We start from the raw sequence: 16,649 nt of genomic DNA, 5'->3' as shown, positions 1-16,649 counted from the left end.
CTTTTTCCATTTACTTTTGCTCTTGCTCTTTTTATGGCCAAATTCAGTTCTTATGTCTTATGATCTCTAAGTGAGGAACCTGCAGTTACAATAAAAGCACAGCTTTGAACAAATGAGTAAGCCTTATGAAAAGAAAGGGTGTGGACTTTGCAAAAGCTGTCTTATTTGATAATTAATTTTCGGCAAAGAGAAAAACGTATTGTAAGCCCAAGATGAAAATCAAACTTGAAGGGAACAAATTCAAGTTTATAGTTTAAAAATTTTATGTAAATAACTAATGTGTATCTTTTTGAGTTGCCGAAGGTTTATACTATTATTCACCAAACTATTAATTAATTCTGAGGCTTTTGCCCTAAAATATTATTCTATCCACCAGCTTCAGCTGCTAACCTGCCTTGTATTTATTGTTGTTCCATATTTTTGTAATTTTTGTGTATTTCACTGTCAAAATAAAGTAATTTAACCTGTATTGCACAGTTTAGTGAGGAGATTTCCATCCCTTCTTGAATATTTTGACATATATAGATAGTAGTCAGGAAAATAGCAATGGAACATGGCCATTTGTTCATCATTTACTTGATAAATGAAATGTTTGACTTATTCTTGGAACGTTGACATGCTCACATATTATGATCCATATGCTTGATCTATTATGGAGCTGCTCTGGAAAAATAACCTGGTCAGTGAACAAAATTGCCAAGAACTTTTATTGGATACAGCAATTATAATCTTATAGGTTTTCAGTTGGTAAAACATTTAATTTAAAGTCTGCTTATTGGCAGCACTAATTTGAGCAATCTATCCAGGAATCCTAAGATTCTGGAAAATCCCCAGAGTTCTTGAAAACTGTTAATGTAACACATTTATTAAAAAAGAGAAGGAGACAAGGAAAAAGAATTATAGGCCAGTTAGCTTATTGTCTGTTCTTGGGAAAATGTTAGAATCTGTTATAATGCATGGATAATAGAGTGTTTAGAAATAATTAATATGATCAAGCAGAGCCAGCATGGCTTCACAGCAGGGGAAGTTATACCTGGTAAATTTACTAGAATTCTTAGAGGAGATAACAAGCAAGACAGATACAGAGAAGCACTGAATCTAAAAGGGTTGGATCTTCAGAAGACGTTGAAAGGATATCACACACTAGACTGCTTAGTAAAATAAAGGCCCATTGTTTTGGAGGTATTACATTATTATGGATATAGTACTGTCTAAGATTACAGAATTGGGCTAATGGGTGCATTTTCAGTATGACAGTCTGTAATTAGGGAAGTGCTGCAGCTGTCAGTGCTGAGTCATAAGTATTTACAATGTATATTAATGACATGGATGATGAAAATGAATGGAATATAACAAAGTTTGCAGATAACACAATAATGAGTGGAAAGACCAGTATTGAAGATGGCAGATTCAGCCGAGGAGTGTAGATAAGTCAAGCAGGTGGACAGAATCTTGGCAGATGGAATATAATGTGAGAAAACGAGAGTTAATGCACTTTAGCAGGAAGAATAGATGAGATGAATATTATTTAAATAGAGAAAGACTGCAGAAAACTTATGAATCAGAGGGATTTAGGAATCCTTGTGTCTGAATCATAAAAAGCTAGCATCCCAGTTCAACGGAGGAGAGGAAGGCAAATGTTATGTTGGCCTTTTATTTCAAAGGAAGTAGAGTGTGAGAGTAAAGAGGTACCAGTCAGACCACAGCTGGGGTACAGTGAACAGTTTTCATCCTCTTATCTAAGGGAAAATACACTGGCATTAGATGTAGCCGAGAAGGTTCACTGGACTGATGCCAGGTATGGAGGGACTGTACCCATTGGAATTTATTGAAATGTACAAGATTCTTATGATACTTAACAGGGTATGTGCAGAGAAGTTGCTTCCCCATATTGGAAAGTGTAGGACCAAGGGGGTATAATCTCAGAATAAGGACTTGCTGATGTCTTGCAGAAAAGAGGAGGAATTACTTCCCTGTAGTGACTGTAGTGAATCAGTAGAATTCTTTACGACACAGGACACTTGAAGCTTGGCCAGTCAGTATGTTCAGCCCTTGTTTCTCCACTGGTCACCCAATCTGGTTCTAAGTGTTTTATAATATTGGTGGTCAATAACGAAACATGATTGCTTAATAGTTTGACCGTAATTACCTCTGGAGTTAGGGTCTGGCAGAAGGATTAAAGAAGTGATCAGAGTCAGTGCACACAGTTGGATGCAAGATGTGGAAAAGGTAGTCTGATATCTTTGCGTGTGTTGCTTTAGTGAGAGAGATAGTAAATATCATATATGTGTCCACTTAAATGATAGTTGGTTTTGTTTTGGGCACCAATGGCATTAGAGTAGAAGCAATACAAAACTACTTCGTGGCAGATAAAATCCTTTGCTTGTAAGAGAATATTTTAAGGTTGAATACCAGTCTCATTCATGCAACTTTTTCAGTCTTCAACTTTTTGATGCCAACATTGTGATTGTACTTGTTTCCAGAATATTGGAAATCCAGCTATCCAACAGTGTGGCCTGCGATTACTGTGCGCTATTGCTGATTCTTCAGGTGCATTCGAATTAATGAAGGAAGGAGCTTTAGATACTGTGATCCATACTTTACAAATGTACCCTTACATGCAAGGTAGGAAAAAGAAATGTCAATTCTTTTAGTAATCTTTTTAAAAAATACTGAAAGTTTCTCTTTTCATTAACCTGTAATGTTTATTAAAAGAATTTCTGATCAGAAAAGAAAATCTGCATTGACAAGAAGCATATTGATGCTTTCTTGGTAAATGCCTGTTTACTAGTCTTAAGTGGGGCAGAATAAGGAAGCATGGGAGCTTGGTCCACTGTCTCGTCCTTGCAATTGGCTGCCTTCCTGTAAGAAAGGAGAGAAAGCAACAAACACTGTTGTTCAGTATATGAGGTTGGATGTGCAGTGCAGGGCCAAACCAACACTGTGGGAAAGGTATATTTCCTTGATCGTACAGTTGAGATTCTTTTCTTTATGTGAAATATATCTTGGGAATGAACATTTTTGTTGTTATCCAATGGAGGAAAGCTCCCTATCTGTTTAGGATAACTGAGCATCCCAGAATAAGAATTTTCACATATTTGCATTCTTGCATTCTTTAGCCTTGATGTGCAGAGAAGTACAAGTAGCAGAGGAAGCAATATTATTTTGTTCGACTCATAAAAGGAATGAATACCATGTAACAAACTAGCTGTTAGTTGAGGCATATTTTGATGCACTGTAATTTGGTTGGCTGTTATTGGAAGATTGACTAATCAGACTTCAGATAATCGATGATCTACATAGATTTAATATTACACTTAAAAAGAAGCTATTTCTGTTATTTGTTTGGGATTTGTTCTAACATCACTATGACCTTAAACTCGACCTAAAGCTTTACAACACAGAAATTCTGTAAAGATTGAACTTTACAGAGTACTCTTCATGATCCTTGGGACCTCTGATGGACTTCACTGTTAATGAACGAATTTATTTTATATATAACCACTGTTGAACTATTGCAGTTGTAGCAGCTGTGTACACACAGCCATCTTCTACGTACAGCAAATGAAGTAAAAAGGTGATGGTAATTGTAAGCAAGAATGAAAAGAGAAACTCCCATGTTCTTTTTTCTTATTACGACCAAGTGATCTTGCAACAGTACGACCATGGATCATTTTCTGCAGCGTTCCTGAGGAAACGCCGAATGCACAATGTTCTGTTTAGGCAAAGCCTGAGCTAAAGTAGGAGTTCTGTGCATCAGGTCCAAGGATTGCAATGTTTCACGTGGCTTGTAGTTGTACCATAGTTTATTTGCTTTTGATGTGAGTGACTCTGATAAAGCTATGTTTATTTCTCATTCCTACTTGCCTTGACAAAGTGGTCATGGGACTTTTCCTTGAACTATATCATTACTTATGCCATTGTTGCAAGACAGGAAATATCATAATTTTACTTTGTGAAATGATAATATAGCAAATAACATATGTACTGATCTGGGCATTGTATGACTTGGATTATAAAATTATAATTATAATCTTCCTCCTCTGAAACTGTATGGAGATCGTGAACCTGAAAGCTACTGTACAGATATTTGGAGGAGAATGGTAAGGTAATGGTACAACCATCCAATTATAAGGTGCAATGATAACTGAAGACAGTTGATTTTGGTGTTTTCTGCATATATAGTTGCTCCATTTTGCTAAGAGAACTGAATGTTTGGAATAACTATTGCATTGGTGTTCATTTATGAATATATGATACTTCCCATATGAATGGATTATTTAATGTGTTTGTCCCTGTCTTGTTTCAGAAATTCAGTATCTTTGCCTGAAACTCATGGGGATACTTGTTCCAAGGAATTATTTAAGTCCTGCATTCTTGTCTTTGGTGGCAAAACTTCTGTTAGGGACAGTGCGCAGATATGTAGACAACCTAGAGATGCAGATACAGGTATGTTATTATAAAAGTGTAATTGCGTAGGACCTTAAAGAAAGACTAGTGTTATTGTTTGATTTTTACATATGATGTTTTGGGTGTTTTCTTCAAGGCATGTTCCTAGTTTTTGGTTAAAATTAGGTATGGTGATGAAAGTGAGTTAACGATTGATAGGTTAAATTTTAATGACTCCAACGTCTGAGATCAAACAATATACTTAGCTTCCTTTGGAAGTCCTGATGGAGACATTTTCTGTATTTGGGAAGTTGAAACTTCTGCTTGGCTGATTGAAGCTGCTCGAGACATTGCATGATTTTATTTTTTGCCCTGCTATCAATGCAGAGACTTGGGACAGATTCCAGGTAAGTCCTACGCTGCTTACCCTAAAAATGTTAAATTGGTTAATCTCAGAAATACCGCTATGAATAATCAACATAACTGAGCTGAGCTTGGAACCCAACCTGAATAACTGATGACTTGCCTGCATACTATTCCTAAACCAACTCAACTACATTCACTGATTTGACTTGACTACACCTCATCTGAATCTGGTATAGCTTTTGTGAGTAGCCGTTGTACCCGAACTGATCTGTACCTCACCTCCAAACTGACTACCCTTTCCCAACTTGACCACTACCCTTCTGATCTGAATAATCCCCTTAGACCCAACTACCTCCTTGACCCAAACTGACCTGACTATCTTGTTTTGATCTGACCCAACTGCAGCAAATATGTGAATCCAAGTCGTATGTTCAATTTTTGATCAGTATTTAGCAATGTCTGAAAGAGAAGTTTCAAAGTATATGAATGAAAAGTTGAAAAAATTGAGGAAACATTTGTGATAAGTAAGGATAGTCATTTATATATTCAGGAGATGCATTGTTCCTCCTTCTGGATTATGTTATCATTCACGCTTACTAAGTTGCACTTGGCACTGAAACTGTGTTGGATCCACTTTTAGAAGTGAGCATTACCACAGAAGATGTCTATGGAGACCTATTAGTTGCAATGGTAGTCTATTTGCTTGTAATTCTGAATGTAATTTTGAATTCAGCTCAGACCAGTAGGCTGTGTGTCTTTCTCTCGATTACAAATGAGTTTTACTAAATGAATTTTGGAACAGTTTCAACCCATCTTTGTTTTGAAGTCAGGTATCCAACAGCAATAAAATACAAATGAGTGGAAAAAGACAGTGAGGATGCTAAATCTTTAGGAGATTGGTTGGGCCTCCGCTGGAGTTTCTGTTCAATCGTGGGAGGAAGGATGCTAATCTTGTAGACAGTGCATAAAATTGTACCAGGAATGAGGATCACCTATTATACATGGAGAAACTGAAGTTGTCCTCTTTAGAGCAGAGATGTTAAAGAGGAGATTTCCTAGTGGTGGTCAAAATCATCAACAATTTTGATAGAATAATTAAGGAGAAACTGTTTGCAGTATCAAAAATGGCAGTTGATCGGCAAAGGAATCAGAACTGTACAGCTATGTTGTTGCATTTTCTTGAAAGGGTTGCGGAAATCAATTCAATAATGATATTTTTCAAAGGAAATTGGACAACTATTCAAAAGGAAAACATTTGTAGGGCTTTGGGGAAAGAGCAGTAAAGTAGAATTAGTTGGACTATAGACAGGATATATGCTATAAATATTACTGTAATCATGTTTCAGGTTAATGAATGGCTGAGACTGTAGTGATTGTAATGAGGTCATCAAACTTGACTTCACAGAATATGAGTTCCCTGATTGGATCTGTTAATCTGATTAATCTGCCTGACAGATAAAGGTGAGAGTGTCAAATATGCTGACTTTGAATGAAGCAGTACTAAAATCAAGGGCGGTTAATGCGTGAATAAAAAGTGCCTTAGTGATGGAATACCAGCCTCCGTGGAGTTATTTAAGTGGTGATGAGAGTGGGATATGATACAGAAGAAACTTGCTTGCAACTCTCGTCTTTGAGTTGGGATAAGCATTTCTCACATCACGCCTTCATCAGGGGGAGGAAGAATGCCAACAGGGCCATCCGGGGGTTTACAAAATGAAGTTGGAGAGATGTTGTGTCCGGTGGTCAGGCCGAAATGCAGATGTAACTGTGTTGATGGGGCAGTGCCCAGAATACCAACAAGGACAAAAATTACTGCCGGTAGCTCCCCCACATCCATGAGAATGGCCAGGCAAACCTTGAGCTCGGCTGCATGTCAACTATGCAAGTGCTTTCATGAGAACAATGCTCTTAGTCATTGTAGATATCCACTCAAAGTGATTGGACGTACGCAGGGTCCATTCATCAAACAAGGGAAAGATCTTGAAAAAGATGCACACAGCTTTTTTTAATATGTGGACACCTGGAAGTGTTGGTCACAGATAATGGGCTATCATTTACCATGCCACCCATAATGCAATGGCTGAGCAGATAGAGCAGTCCGAAGTTTGAAGGCTGACTTAAAGCAACAGCCTGCAGCCCCACTAGATACCAAGCTGTCACATTTCCTATTTGATCATAGGACCATCCAACATGCAACTACAGGAATCGACTAGCGGAGTTGCTAATGGGTAGAAGATTGCACAGCAGGTAAAGTCTGGTCTTCTGGATCTTTATGAGGTGATGAAATGGCAATTCCAGAACACCAGCCTCAGACACAAGACTCACATCAAGCAAGATTCGTAGAGTTATACAGTGTGGAAACGGACTCTTCAGTCCAACTCGTCAATGCTGATTAGATACCCTAAACTGATCTATTTGCCAGCATTTGTCCCATATCCCTCTAAACTCTTTCTATCATGTATCCATCCAAATGCCTTTTAGATATTGTAATTGTACTGCCTCCATCACTTTCTCTGGCACTTTGTTCCATCCATGCACCACCCTATGTCAAAAAGTTGCCCCTTAAGTCTCTTAAATCTTTCCCCTCTCACTTTAAACCTGCGCCCTTTAGCTACATCGCCGAGGCCAGACGCCAACTCTCCGACACCACCTCCTACCGCCCCCTCGATCATGAAACCCGCAGACAAGGGTGGCGCAGTGGTAGTATGGCGCACTGACCTCTACATCGCCGAGGCCAGACGCCAACTCTCCTACACCACCTCCTACCGCCCCCTCGATCATGACCCCACACCCGAGCACCAAACCATCATCTCCAACACCATTCACGACCTCATCACCTCAGGGGACCTCCCACCCACAGCCTCCAACCTCATTGTTCCCCAACCCCGCACGGCCCGCTTCTATCTCCTTCCCAAAATCCACAAACCTGCCTGCCCTGGTCGACCCATCGTCTCAGCCTGCTCCTGCCCCACCGAACTCATCTCCACCTATCTGGACTCCATTTTTCCCCCTTTGGTCCAGGAACTCTCCACCTACGTCCGTGACACCACCCACGCCCTCCACCTCCTCCAGGACTTCCAATTCCCTGGCCCCCAACACCTCATATTCACCATGGACGTCCAGTCCCTATACACCTGCATTCCGCATGCAGATGGCCTCAAGGCCCTCCACTTCTTCCTGTCCCACAGGCCCGACCAGTCCCCCTCCACCGACACTCTCATCCGCCTAGCTGAACTCGTCCTCACCCTCAACAACTTCTCTTTTGACTCCTCCCACTTCCTACAGACTAATGGGGTGGCCATGGGCACCCGCATGGGCCCCAGCTGTGCCTGCCTCTTTGTAGGTTACGTGGAACAGTCCCTCTTCCACACCTACACAGGCCCCAAACCCCACCTCTTCCTCCGGTACATTGATGACTGTATCGGCGCCGCCTCTTGCTCCCCAGAGGAACTCGAACAGTTCATCCACTTCACCAACACCTTCCACCCCAACCTTCAGTTCACCTGGGCCATCTCCAGCACATCCCTCACCTTCCTGGACCTCTCAGTCTCCATCTCAGGCAACGAGCTTGTAACTGATGTCCATTTCAAGCCCACCAACTCCCACAGCTACCTAGAATACACCTCCTCCCACCCACCCTCCTGCAAAAATTCCATCCCCTATTCCCAATTCCTCCGCCTCCGCCGCATCTGCTCCCACGATAAGACATTCCACTCCTGCACATCCCAGATGTCCAAGTTCTTTAAGGACCGCAACTTTCCCCCCACAGTGATCGAGAACGCCCTTGACCGCGTCTCCCGTATTTCCCGCAACACATCCCTCACACCCCGCCCCCGCCACAACCGCCCTAAGAGGATCCCCCTCGTTCTCACACACCACCCTACCAACCTCCGGATACAACGCATCATCCTCCGACACTTTCGCCATTTACAATCCGACCCCACCACCCAAGACATTTTTCCATCCCCACCCCTGTCTGCTTTCCGGAGAGACCACTCTCTCCGTGACTCCCTTGTTCGCTCCACACTGCCCTCCAACCCCACCACACCCGGCACCTTCCCCTGCAACCGCAGGAAATGCTACACTTGCCCCCCACACCTCCTCCCTCACCCCTATCCCAGGCCCCAAGATGACATTCCACATTAAGCAGAGGTTCACCTGCACATCTGCCAATGTGGTATACTGCATCCATTGTACCCGGTGCGGCTTCCTCTACATTGGGGAAACCAAGTGGAGGCTTGGGGACCGCTTTGCAGAACACCTCCGCTCGGTTTGCAATAAGCAACTGCACCTCTCAGTCACAAACCATTTCCACTCCCCCTCCCATTCTCTAGATGACATGTCCATCATGGGCCTCCTGCACTGCCACAATGATGCCACCCGAAGGCTGCAGGAACAGCAACTCATATTCCGCCTGGGAACCCTGCAGCCTAATGGTATCAATGTGGACTTCACCAGTTTCAAAATCTCCCCTTCCCCTACAGCATCCCAAAACCAGCCCAGTTCGTCCCCTCCCCCCACTGCACCACACAACCAGCCCAGCTCTTCCCCCCCCACGCACTGCATCCCAAAACCAGTCCAACCTGTTTCTGCCTCCCTAACCGGTTCTTCCTCTCACCCATCCCTTCCTCCCACCCCAAGCCGCACCCTCATCTACCTACTAACCTCATCCCACCTCCTTGACCTGTCCGTCTTCCCTGGACTGACCTATCCCCTCCCTACCCTCCCCACCTATACTCTCTCCACCTATCTTCTTTACTCTCCATCTTCGGTCCGCCTCCCCCTCTCTCCCTATTTATTCCAGTTCCCTCTCCCCATCCCCCTCTCTGATGAAGGATCTAGGCCCGAAACGTCAGCTTTTGTGCTCCTGAGATGCTGCTTGGCCTGCTGTGTTCATCCAGCCTCACATTTTGTTATCTTGGAATTCTCCAGCATCTGCAGATTCCATTATCCCCTCTAGCTTTGGAATGCCCTACCTCGGAAAAAGACGTTGGCTATTCATCCTATCTATGCCTGTCATGATTTTCTTAACCTTTGTAAGTCACCCCACAGTCTTTGAAGCTCCAGGGGAATAAAGCCCCAGCCTGTTGAATCTCTCCCGATAGCTGATACCCTCCAATCCATATAAATCCTTGTCAATCTTTTCTGTACCCTTTCAAGTTGAACAACATATTTCCTATAGCAGGAGGATCATACGTGAGTGCAGTATTCTAAAAGTGGCCTCACTGATGTCCAGTACAGCTAACTCCTATATTCAGTGCACTGACAATGAAGGTAGGCATGCCAAATACTTTCTTCACTGCCCTGTCTACCTGCAACTCTACTTTTGAGGAACTATGCACCCCCACCCCCAGGTCTCCTTGTTCGACAACAGTCTCCAGGGCTCTACCCAGGCCTTTACTGGAGAAGTTCTTCCCTGACCTGCCTTTCTAAAATGTAAAATCTCACATTTATGTTAATTAAACTCCATCTGCCACTCCTCAACCCATTGGCCCATCTGATCAAGGCCCCGTTGTGCTCTGATATAACTTTCTTCACTGTCTTTTACACCACCTATTTTGCTTTCATCTGTAAATTTACTAACCAAACCTCCCTGAGAAAGTTTAATACAGAAGACGAAGTTTGTTGCAAGAATCATGGAAATGGCCCCACTTGCCTTAGAGGCATTCTCAGTGTGTCCTCAGGACCAGTGATGTATAAAGTTTGGGTAGGGCAGTGGTCCTGAACAAGCACATGGTCCATGTTCATGTGTAAATAACTTGGTGACGGGACACTGGCCTCTGTAGAGTTGTTTTAGGGATCATACTTGTTGAGTGACTTAAAAGGTCTTCTTCATTTATATCTTTGTGTTAGCAACACATGGGTTTCCTCCGGGTGCTCCGGTTTTCTCCCACAGTCTGAAGATGTGCAGCGTAGGTGGATTGGCCATGCTAAATTGCCCATAGTCCCTGAGGTGTTTAGGTTAGGTGGGTTAGATAAGGGAAATGCAAGGGTAGGGGAATGAGTCAGGATGGGATGCAGTTCGGAGGGGCAGTGTGAACTTGTTGGGCTGAATGGTCTGTTTCCACACTGTAGGGATTCTATGATATAACACGAAAAAGACAGATGGTTACTTGATTAGCACTGAAGTGTTATAGAGTCATTGTCATATAGCATGGAAACAGACCTGTAGGTCCAACCAGTCCATGCCGACTATAATACCAAACTAAACGAGTTCCATCTGCCTGCACTTGACCCATATCTCTTCAAACATTTCTTATTCATGTACTTAGCTAATGTCTTTTAAATATTGTAACTGTACCCGCATCCACCACTTCTTCTGGAAGTTCATTCCACATTGCCTCTCCTGTCTTTTTCAAATTTCTCTCCTCTCTCCTTAAAATTATGCCACCTAGTCTCGAAATACCCACCCTAGGGAAAAGTCACCTGCCATTCACCTTATCTGTATCTCTCATTAATTTATAAATCTCTAATTTCACCTCTCAACCTTCTACAATCCAATGAGAAAAGTCCAACCTATACAACCTCTCTTTTTGTAACTCAAACCTTCCACTTCTGGTAACATCCTGGTGAATCTCTTCCGAATCCTCTCCAGCTTAATAATAACCTTTCTATAACAGAGTGATCTGAACTGGCCTCTCGAACATCCTGCACTTCCTCAACATAACATCCCAATTCTTGTATGTAATGGTCTCAGCAATAATGGCAAGCATGCTAAATGCCTTCCTGACCACCTCATCTATGCGATGCCAACTTCAAAGAATTATATTCTTGAATCCCTAGGTTTCTATGTTCTGGGACTCTGCCCAAGGCCCTACTTTTAATTGTATAACTCTTTATTTGTTTTTCCAAAATGTAATACCTCGCATTTATCCAAGTTAAACTCAAATTGCCAACCCAGTTGATCAAGATTGCTTTGTAATCTTAGATAACCATTTTCACTGTCCACTATACCATCAATTTTGCTGTTATCCGCAAACTTATTAACCGTGCTTTCTATATTCTAGTCTAATTCATTTACATAAATGACAAACAAAAGTGGACCCAGCACTGATCCCTTTGAAACACCACTGATCTCAGGTCTCCAGTCCAAAAAGTAACTCTCCACCATTACTCTCTGTCTGATGTTGTTAAGCCAATTTTGTATCCAATTGGTAAGCTCACCCTGAATCCCACGTGATCTAACTCTACTAATTAGTCTACCATGTGGAACTTTGTTCAAGGCTTTACCAAGTTCAAGTAAACAACGTCTAATACTCTGTCTTAGTCAGTTTTTTTGGTTACTTCCTCAAAAAGCTGAATCAAGTTTCTGAGACACGAATTTCCTTGCACAAAATCATGTTGACTATCCCTAACCATGCATTGCATCTCCAAATGCAGATAAATACTACCTTTCAGAATCACTTCCACCAACTTGACGACCACTGAAGTCAGACTCTCAGCTTTATTGTTCCCAGGCTTCTCCTTACATCCCTTCTTTAACAAAGGGGCAACATTAGCCTCTGTCCAGTCATCCGGTCCCCCACCCATTGCCACAGATGATACAAAGATTTCTGCAAAGGAGCCCAAAATTTCCTCCCTAACCTGCCACAAAGTCCTGGGATACACTAGATCAGGTGCTGGAGATTTATCCACCTTTATAGTTTCTAAGATCTTCAGCAATTCCTCTTCTGGAATGTGAACTGGTTTCAAAACATCAATATTTATTTCCCTGAATTCTGTAGCCTCTATTTCTTTCTCTTGTGGCAAAACATTGCATATTGCCTCAAAACCTAACTCACTTTTGCTATACATTCAGTCGCTAATGCAACATTAGAACATTTAATTTTTTTAACATTGTTTTATGTTAATTTTTTTTTAAGAAGGTCAGGGAAGCTTGGTTAAACATGCTTACTCAGCTCTGGTTTTCACCTGTGCTATTCACGTGTTTCAAGTGTTTAATTAGAATTGTGATTTTCAACAAGTGCATTACTGCAGTAACCTTGACAAACGGGGCAAATGTAGCTTGAGATTTCAAGGGCCACATAATTAAATCTGGATTTTTAAAATAATTTGACATGCAGTTGAAATGTTTCCAAAATTGTGACTTAACAACCATATTTCTTTTTTAGGGTTTCCGAGCAATTTTAATGTATTTTGAAACCACACCATCTGCTTTTGTAATTTTCTTCAAGGAGGGCATTGACAGATTTATTTTTCATCAGCTGACAGAATGCAGAAACAAGCAGGTTATATTACATTTCTTTTTGCTTTTCAATAGAAAAATTTGAGAAGCTTTATTTTACCGATGGTTTTAGCAATTCTTTTTACATTGTTTCTTTGAAATCATTAGCTACAGAACCTCCTCTGCAAATGCTTGCTCAAGTTGGCCATTGATCGTGGAATAAGAAATCAGATGCTTGAGAACGCTTGCTCAGAAAACAATGTCACAATGGCAGAATATTTAATCATCTTGGCGGCTGATGTCAATCATAAGCCTAAAAATGAGTCACTGATTTACCAGGTGAATATAATTTTGTTCCAAATGTTAAGTCAGCTGTAACTCAATTTCTATGACCATCTTTTGGTAAATTCCAACATAGTCAATAGTGGGATTGTGGCTTAAGTTGCAGAATATAGACATTAATGGTGAATTTGACTTCCACCTCAAAACAGAAAATGTTTGTGCATAATTTTATCTCTTAAAAGTGGGTGAGTTTGAACTGAGTGGGAAGTTAAAACATTAAAAATTTGAAACCTAAATCCAACCTGTCGCAAATTTTGACCGGCATGTTTTAATGGTGATTAATCTCCTTTTGCTCGACAGTTAAATATTTGAAGTCTAATTAAGGAAGTTTGACACCTCTGGTTTAATGCCCCTGTTTCCGTTTCCAACTTCCAAAAGCTAGAATTAACTGGGTTTTGGTGAATCTAACTAGATAACTGATGAGAGGTGCTGAAACCTTAAGTTTAGTACCTTTACAGCTTTGCTATGGGTCATTAGGAACAGAAGTATTGTCTGCAGACCCAACAAACTACTGTGTAAACATACCTTCAATCACTAGCCTCTATGTCCACCCTACTGCCTCATCCTATCATTTTGCTGTTGCTTTCAAAGAACAAAGAAAATTACAGCACAGGAACGGACCCTTCGGCCCTCCAAGCCTGTGCCAATCGAGATCCACTGTCTAAACCTGTCATCTATTTTCTATGGGTCTGTATCCCTTTGTTCCCTGCCCATCCACGTACCTGTCCAGATACATCTTAAAAGACACTATCATGTCTGTGTCTACTAATTCTGCTGGCAACGTGTTCCACCTCATATTACTAAGGCCCAAGCTAAAGGACTCACAGTTACACCCATCCCGATTTGATTCTAGAAATCTCCAAAATGTAAGAGGTAAACTCTCAGCAAAAGTATTGTAAGAAAACTCTTCGCTCTCTAAGGCAATCCTGGGTAACGTAGGTCTTCCAAACATTCCAGTTCTAGCAACATGGGATGACCCTGTTAAGGTCCTAGTTCAGCCACTCTTTAATGTTGTGTCACTGTTTCCTTCATTGTCATCTGGTTGTTTTTCACCCATTAGTCCTTCTGATGGTAATCCATCTCTTCTGCATGGAAAATATGTCTGAAGAACTCCACTTCTTTTGATAGTGTATAGAAGTTCTCCATTGTTGTTCTCTTCACCTCATTCAGTACTACTTCGGCTGTTCTTTGCTCTGTGCAGTTTACTGTTAGAATATTTTTTAATCACCACATTTCTTGATTAGTTTTGTTCCTATTTCCCAGGGCTCCAAGCCTCAGATCAGTAACTTATTTCTGATCAGACATAACAGGCTAAATCTCAGGACTTTTTTAGGCTAATTTCAATTAGTGTTGAGTTTTTTGGATGGTTTGTCGCCATGAAGCCTGGGAAGTTTACTTGCCCTACCTTGCCAAACTTGCCTCATTTGATTACCTACCTCACCCCAAGGCATCTCCCCTTCATTTAATTTTCTCCCATCTTGCCATTCGCCATTCCAAGAACAGCTCACCACTCAGTGGATATCCAAAGAAAGACATCCCTTTTGCCCACACTATCTTTAAAAGCGTCTACCGTTTTGAGGGAGGATTTTTACTTTGACTGCACTATATTGGAGAATGCCCTTGATTAACTGGGCCAAGAACCCTTGAATGAACGTTATCTCTCTATATCCATAGATCAAGGCCTGCTGACAACTATAACAAGCTTTCTGGCTTTGTGACTGTGCTTAAAAAAAAAAGGCAGTACAGCACTAACATGAACCTGATATCTCTGACTTGGGGGCAAAGTGCCAAAAGGCAAGGTACTGCAAGGCCAGGAAGCTGTAACTATCCAAGTAGGCTCAGAGCACGTGAGCTTTATGAGGCCAAACAAAGAGCCTGGAGAAGTAGCCTGGTCCTGTCCATGAGCTGGATTCATGTCACTGAGCTACACCAAGTTGCTGTAGCATTACAATATAGCCCATGTTCCTCAGATCCTGTAAGAGTCTACGCAGAATTTTAATTTATTCAAGACTTGTGTTGTGAATCTTAAGAATAGTGCTTAATATTAGAGTTATTAAAACAAAAAAACTTCTGACTTGCCCAATCCTTTTTTAGATTTCAGTACTGGTTTTGACATCAGACGTCATAGTGTGAACCTTGTGGTTGAATTAATTGACATGTTCTAACTTTCTTTCCTTACCTGTGATGCATATAACATTCTTTTTCTTTGTCATTGTCTAAGTTTACTTTTCCTTGAGGTTGACTAGAAATCCACACCTACCACTTTCTTTTATGACTGTATTGATTAATTTTTGAAAATCATTGTCTTTTGATGTTGTTAATGCTTTTAATGATTTTCTTCCTGGCTTTGTTACTACAGAGAAACAGTCCAATGAGAGAATGTAGCATTGCCTAATCCCTCTTTTGAATATGTTCAACTTTTCTTTTGTATCAGTTGCTTCTTCCACTGACAAAGTAATTCTTTACTAACGCTTAATGCTTCTTAAGTGACAGGGTCTTTCAGTCAAGATCCAGGGCTTTCCATGGAATTTCCAGCTTGATGTTCATCACGATAACCATTGTTACATGATCACTGCCAAAACCTCAAGGATAGGATTTTGACTGTTTACTGGATCTTCTAAAATGTCTCTTTATTGTAATGAAGTTGATTTTAATTTTTCTTTTGGTCAACTGGATTTCATATTCTAACCACATGTTTGTGCTAACTTGATCCTTACAACATATATCACCCCGGTTATAGAATTATGGAAACATGGAAACAGACCTTCCGGTCCAACTCGTGCATGCGAACCAGATATCTTAAATTAATTTAGTCCCACTTGCCAGTATTTGGCCGATATACCCATCGGGATGCCTTTCAAATGTTGTAGTTGTGCCAGCCTCCACAACTTCGTTTGGCAGCTCATTCCATACACCCTCTGTGTGAAAATGTAGCCCCTTAGGGCCCTTTTAAATCTTTCCCCTCTCACCTTAAACCTCCGTTTTCTAGATTTGGACCCTGGGGAAATGACCTTGGTTATTCATCCTATTCCAAGCCCCTCATAGTTTTATAAACCTCTATAAAGTCACCCCTCAGCCTCCGACACCCGGGGGGAAAATACTCCCAGTCTATTCACATTGTCCCTATAACGCAAACCTTCCAACCATTGGATGAAGTGTTAAAAAGAGTGGTGCTGTCTCTTTTACCGCTGTGATAAATGTCTTGATGAGAATAGTTATACTGACCATATTTGATTTGGGAAAATGTAGGCAAGTGATGTTTTACTGTTGCTTTCCTCAATGTATGTTTGTAACACAAACTTTCTTCCCATAGTATCTTGCATCACCAGGTATTGTCCAATGAACTTGTGACTCCTTTCCCTTCATTACCATGGAATCTGTCAGATTT

At 41.2% G+C, this 16,649-nt stretch overlaps 1 protein-coding gene across 3 annotated transcripts in view; it reads left to right on the top strand.

Moving 5' to 3' along the window:
• Positions 1–16,649, top strand: part of lrrk2 (leucine-rich repeat kinase 2) — a 130,305-nt gene that overhangs the window by 28,575 nt on the left and 85,081 nt on the right. For 2 of the 3 annotated variants that reach the window (XM_048554221.2, XM_048554223.2), the window contains exons 15-18: positions 2,484–2,625; positions 4,310–4,449; positions 12,867–12,983; positions 13,088–13,258. In XM_048554221.2, the coding sequence (XP_048410178.1) occupies positions 2,484–2,625; positions 4,310–4,449; positions 12,867–12,983; positions 13,088–13,258 (570 nt within the window). The remainder of the gene's footprint in view (positions 1–2,483; positions 2,626–4,309; positions 4,450–12,866; positions 12,984–13,087; positions 13,259–16,649) is intronic. The other variant, XM_048554222.2, reaches the window with a different exon arrangement.

The sequence above is a fragment of the Stegostoma tigrinum genome, chromosome 25, assembly GCF_030684315.1.
Source record: "Stegostoma tigrinum isolate sSteTig4 chromosome 25, sSteTig4.hap1, whole genome shotgun sequence".
In the NCBI taxonomy this organism is placed as follows: domain Eukaryota; kingdom Metazoa; phylum Chordata; class Chondrichthyes; order Orectolobiformes; family Stegostomatidae; genus Stegostoma; species Stegostoma tigrinum.
Note: the sequence above shows the minus strand (reverse complement) of the source record. Positions and strands in the feature narration are given on the sequence as shown.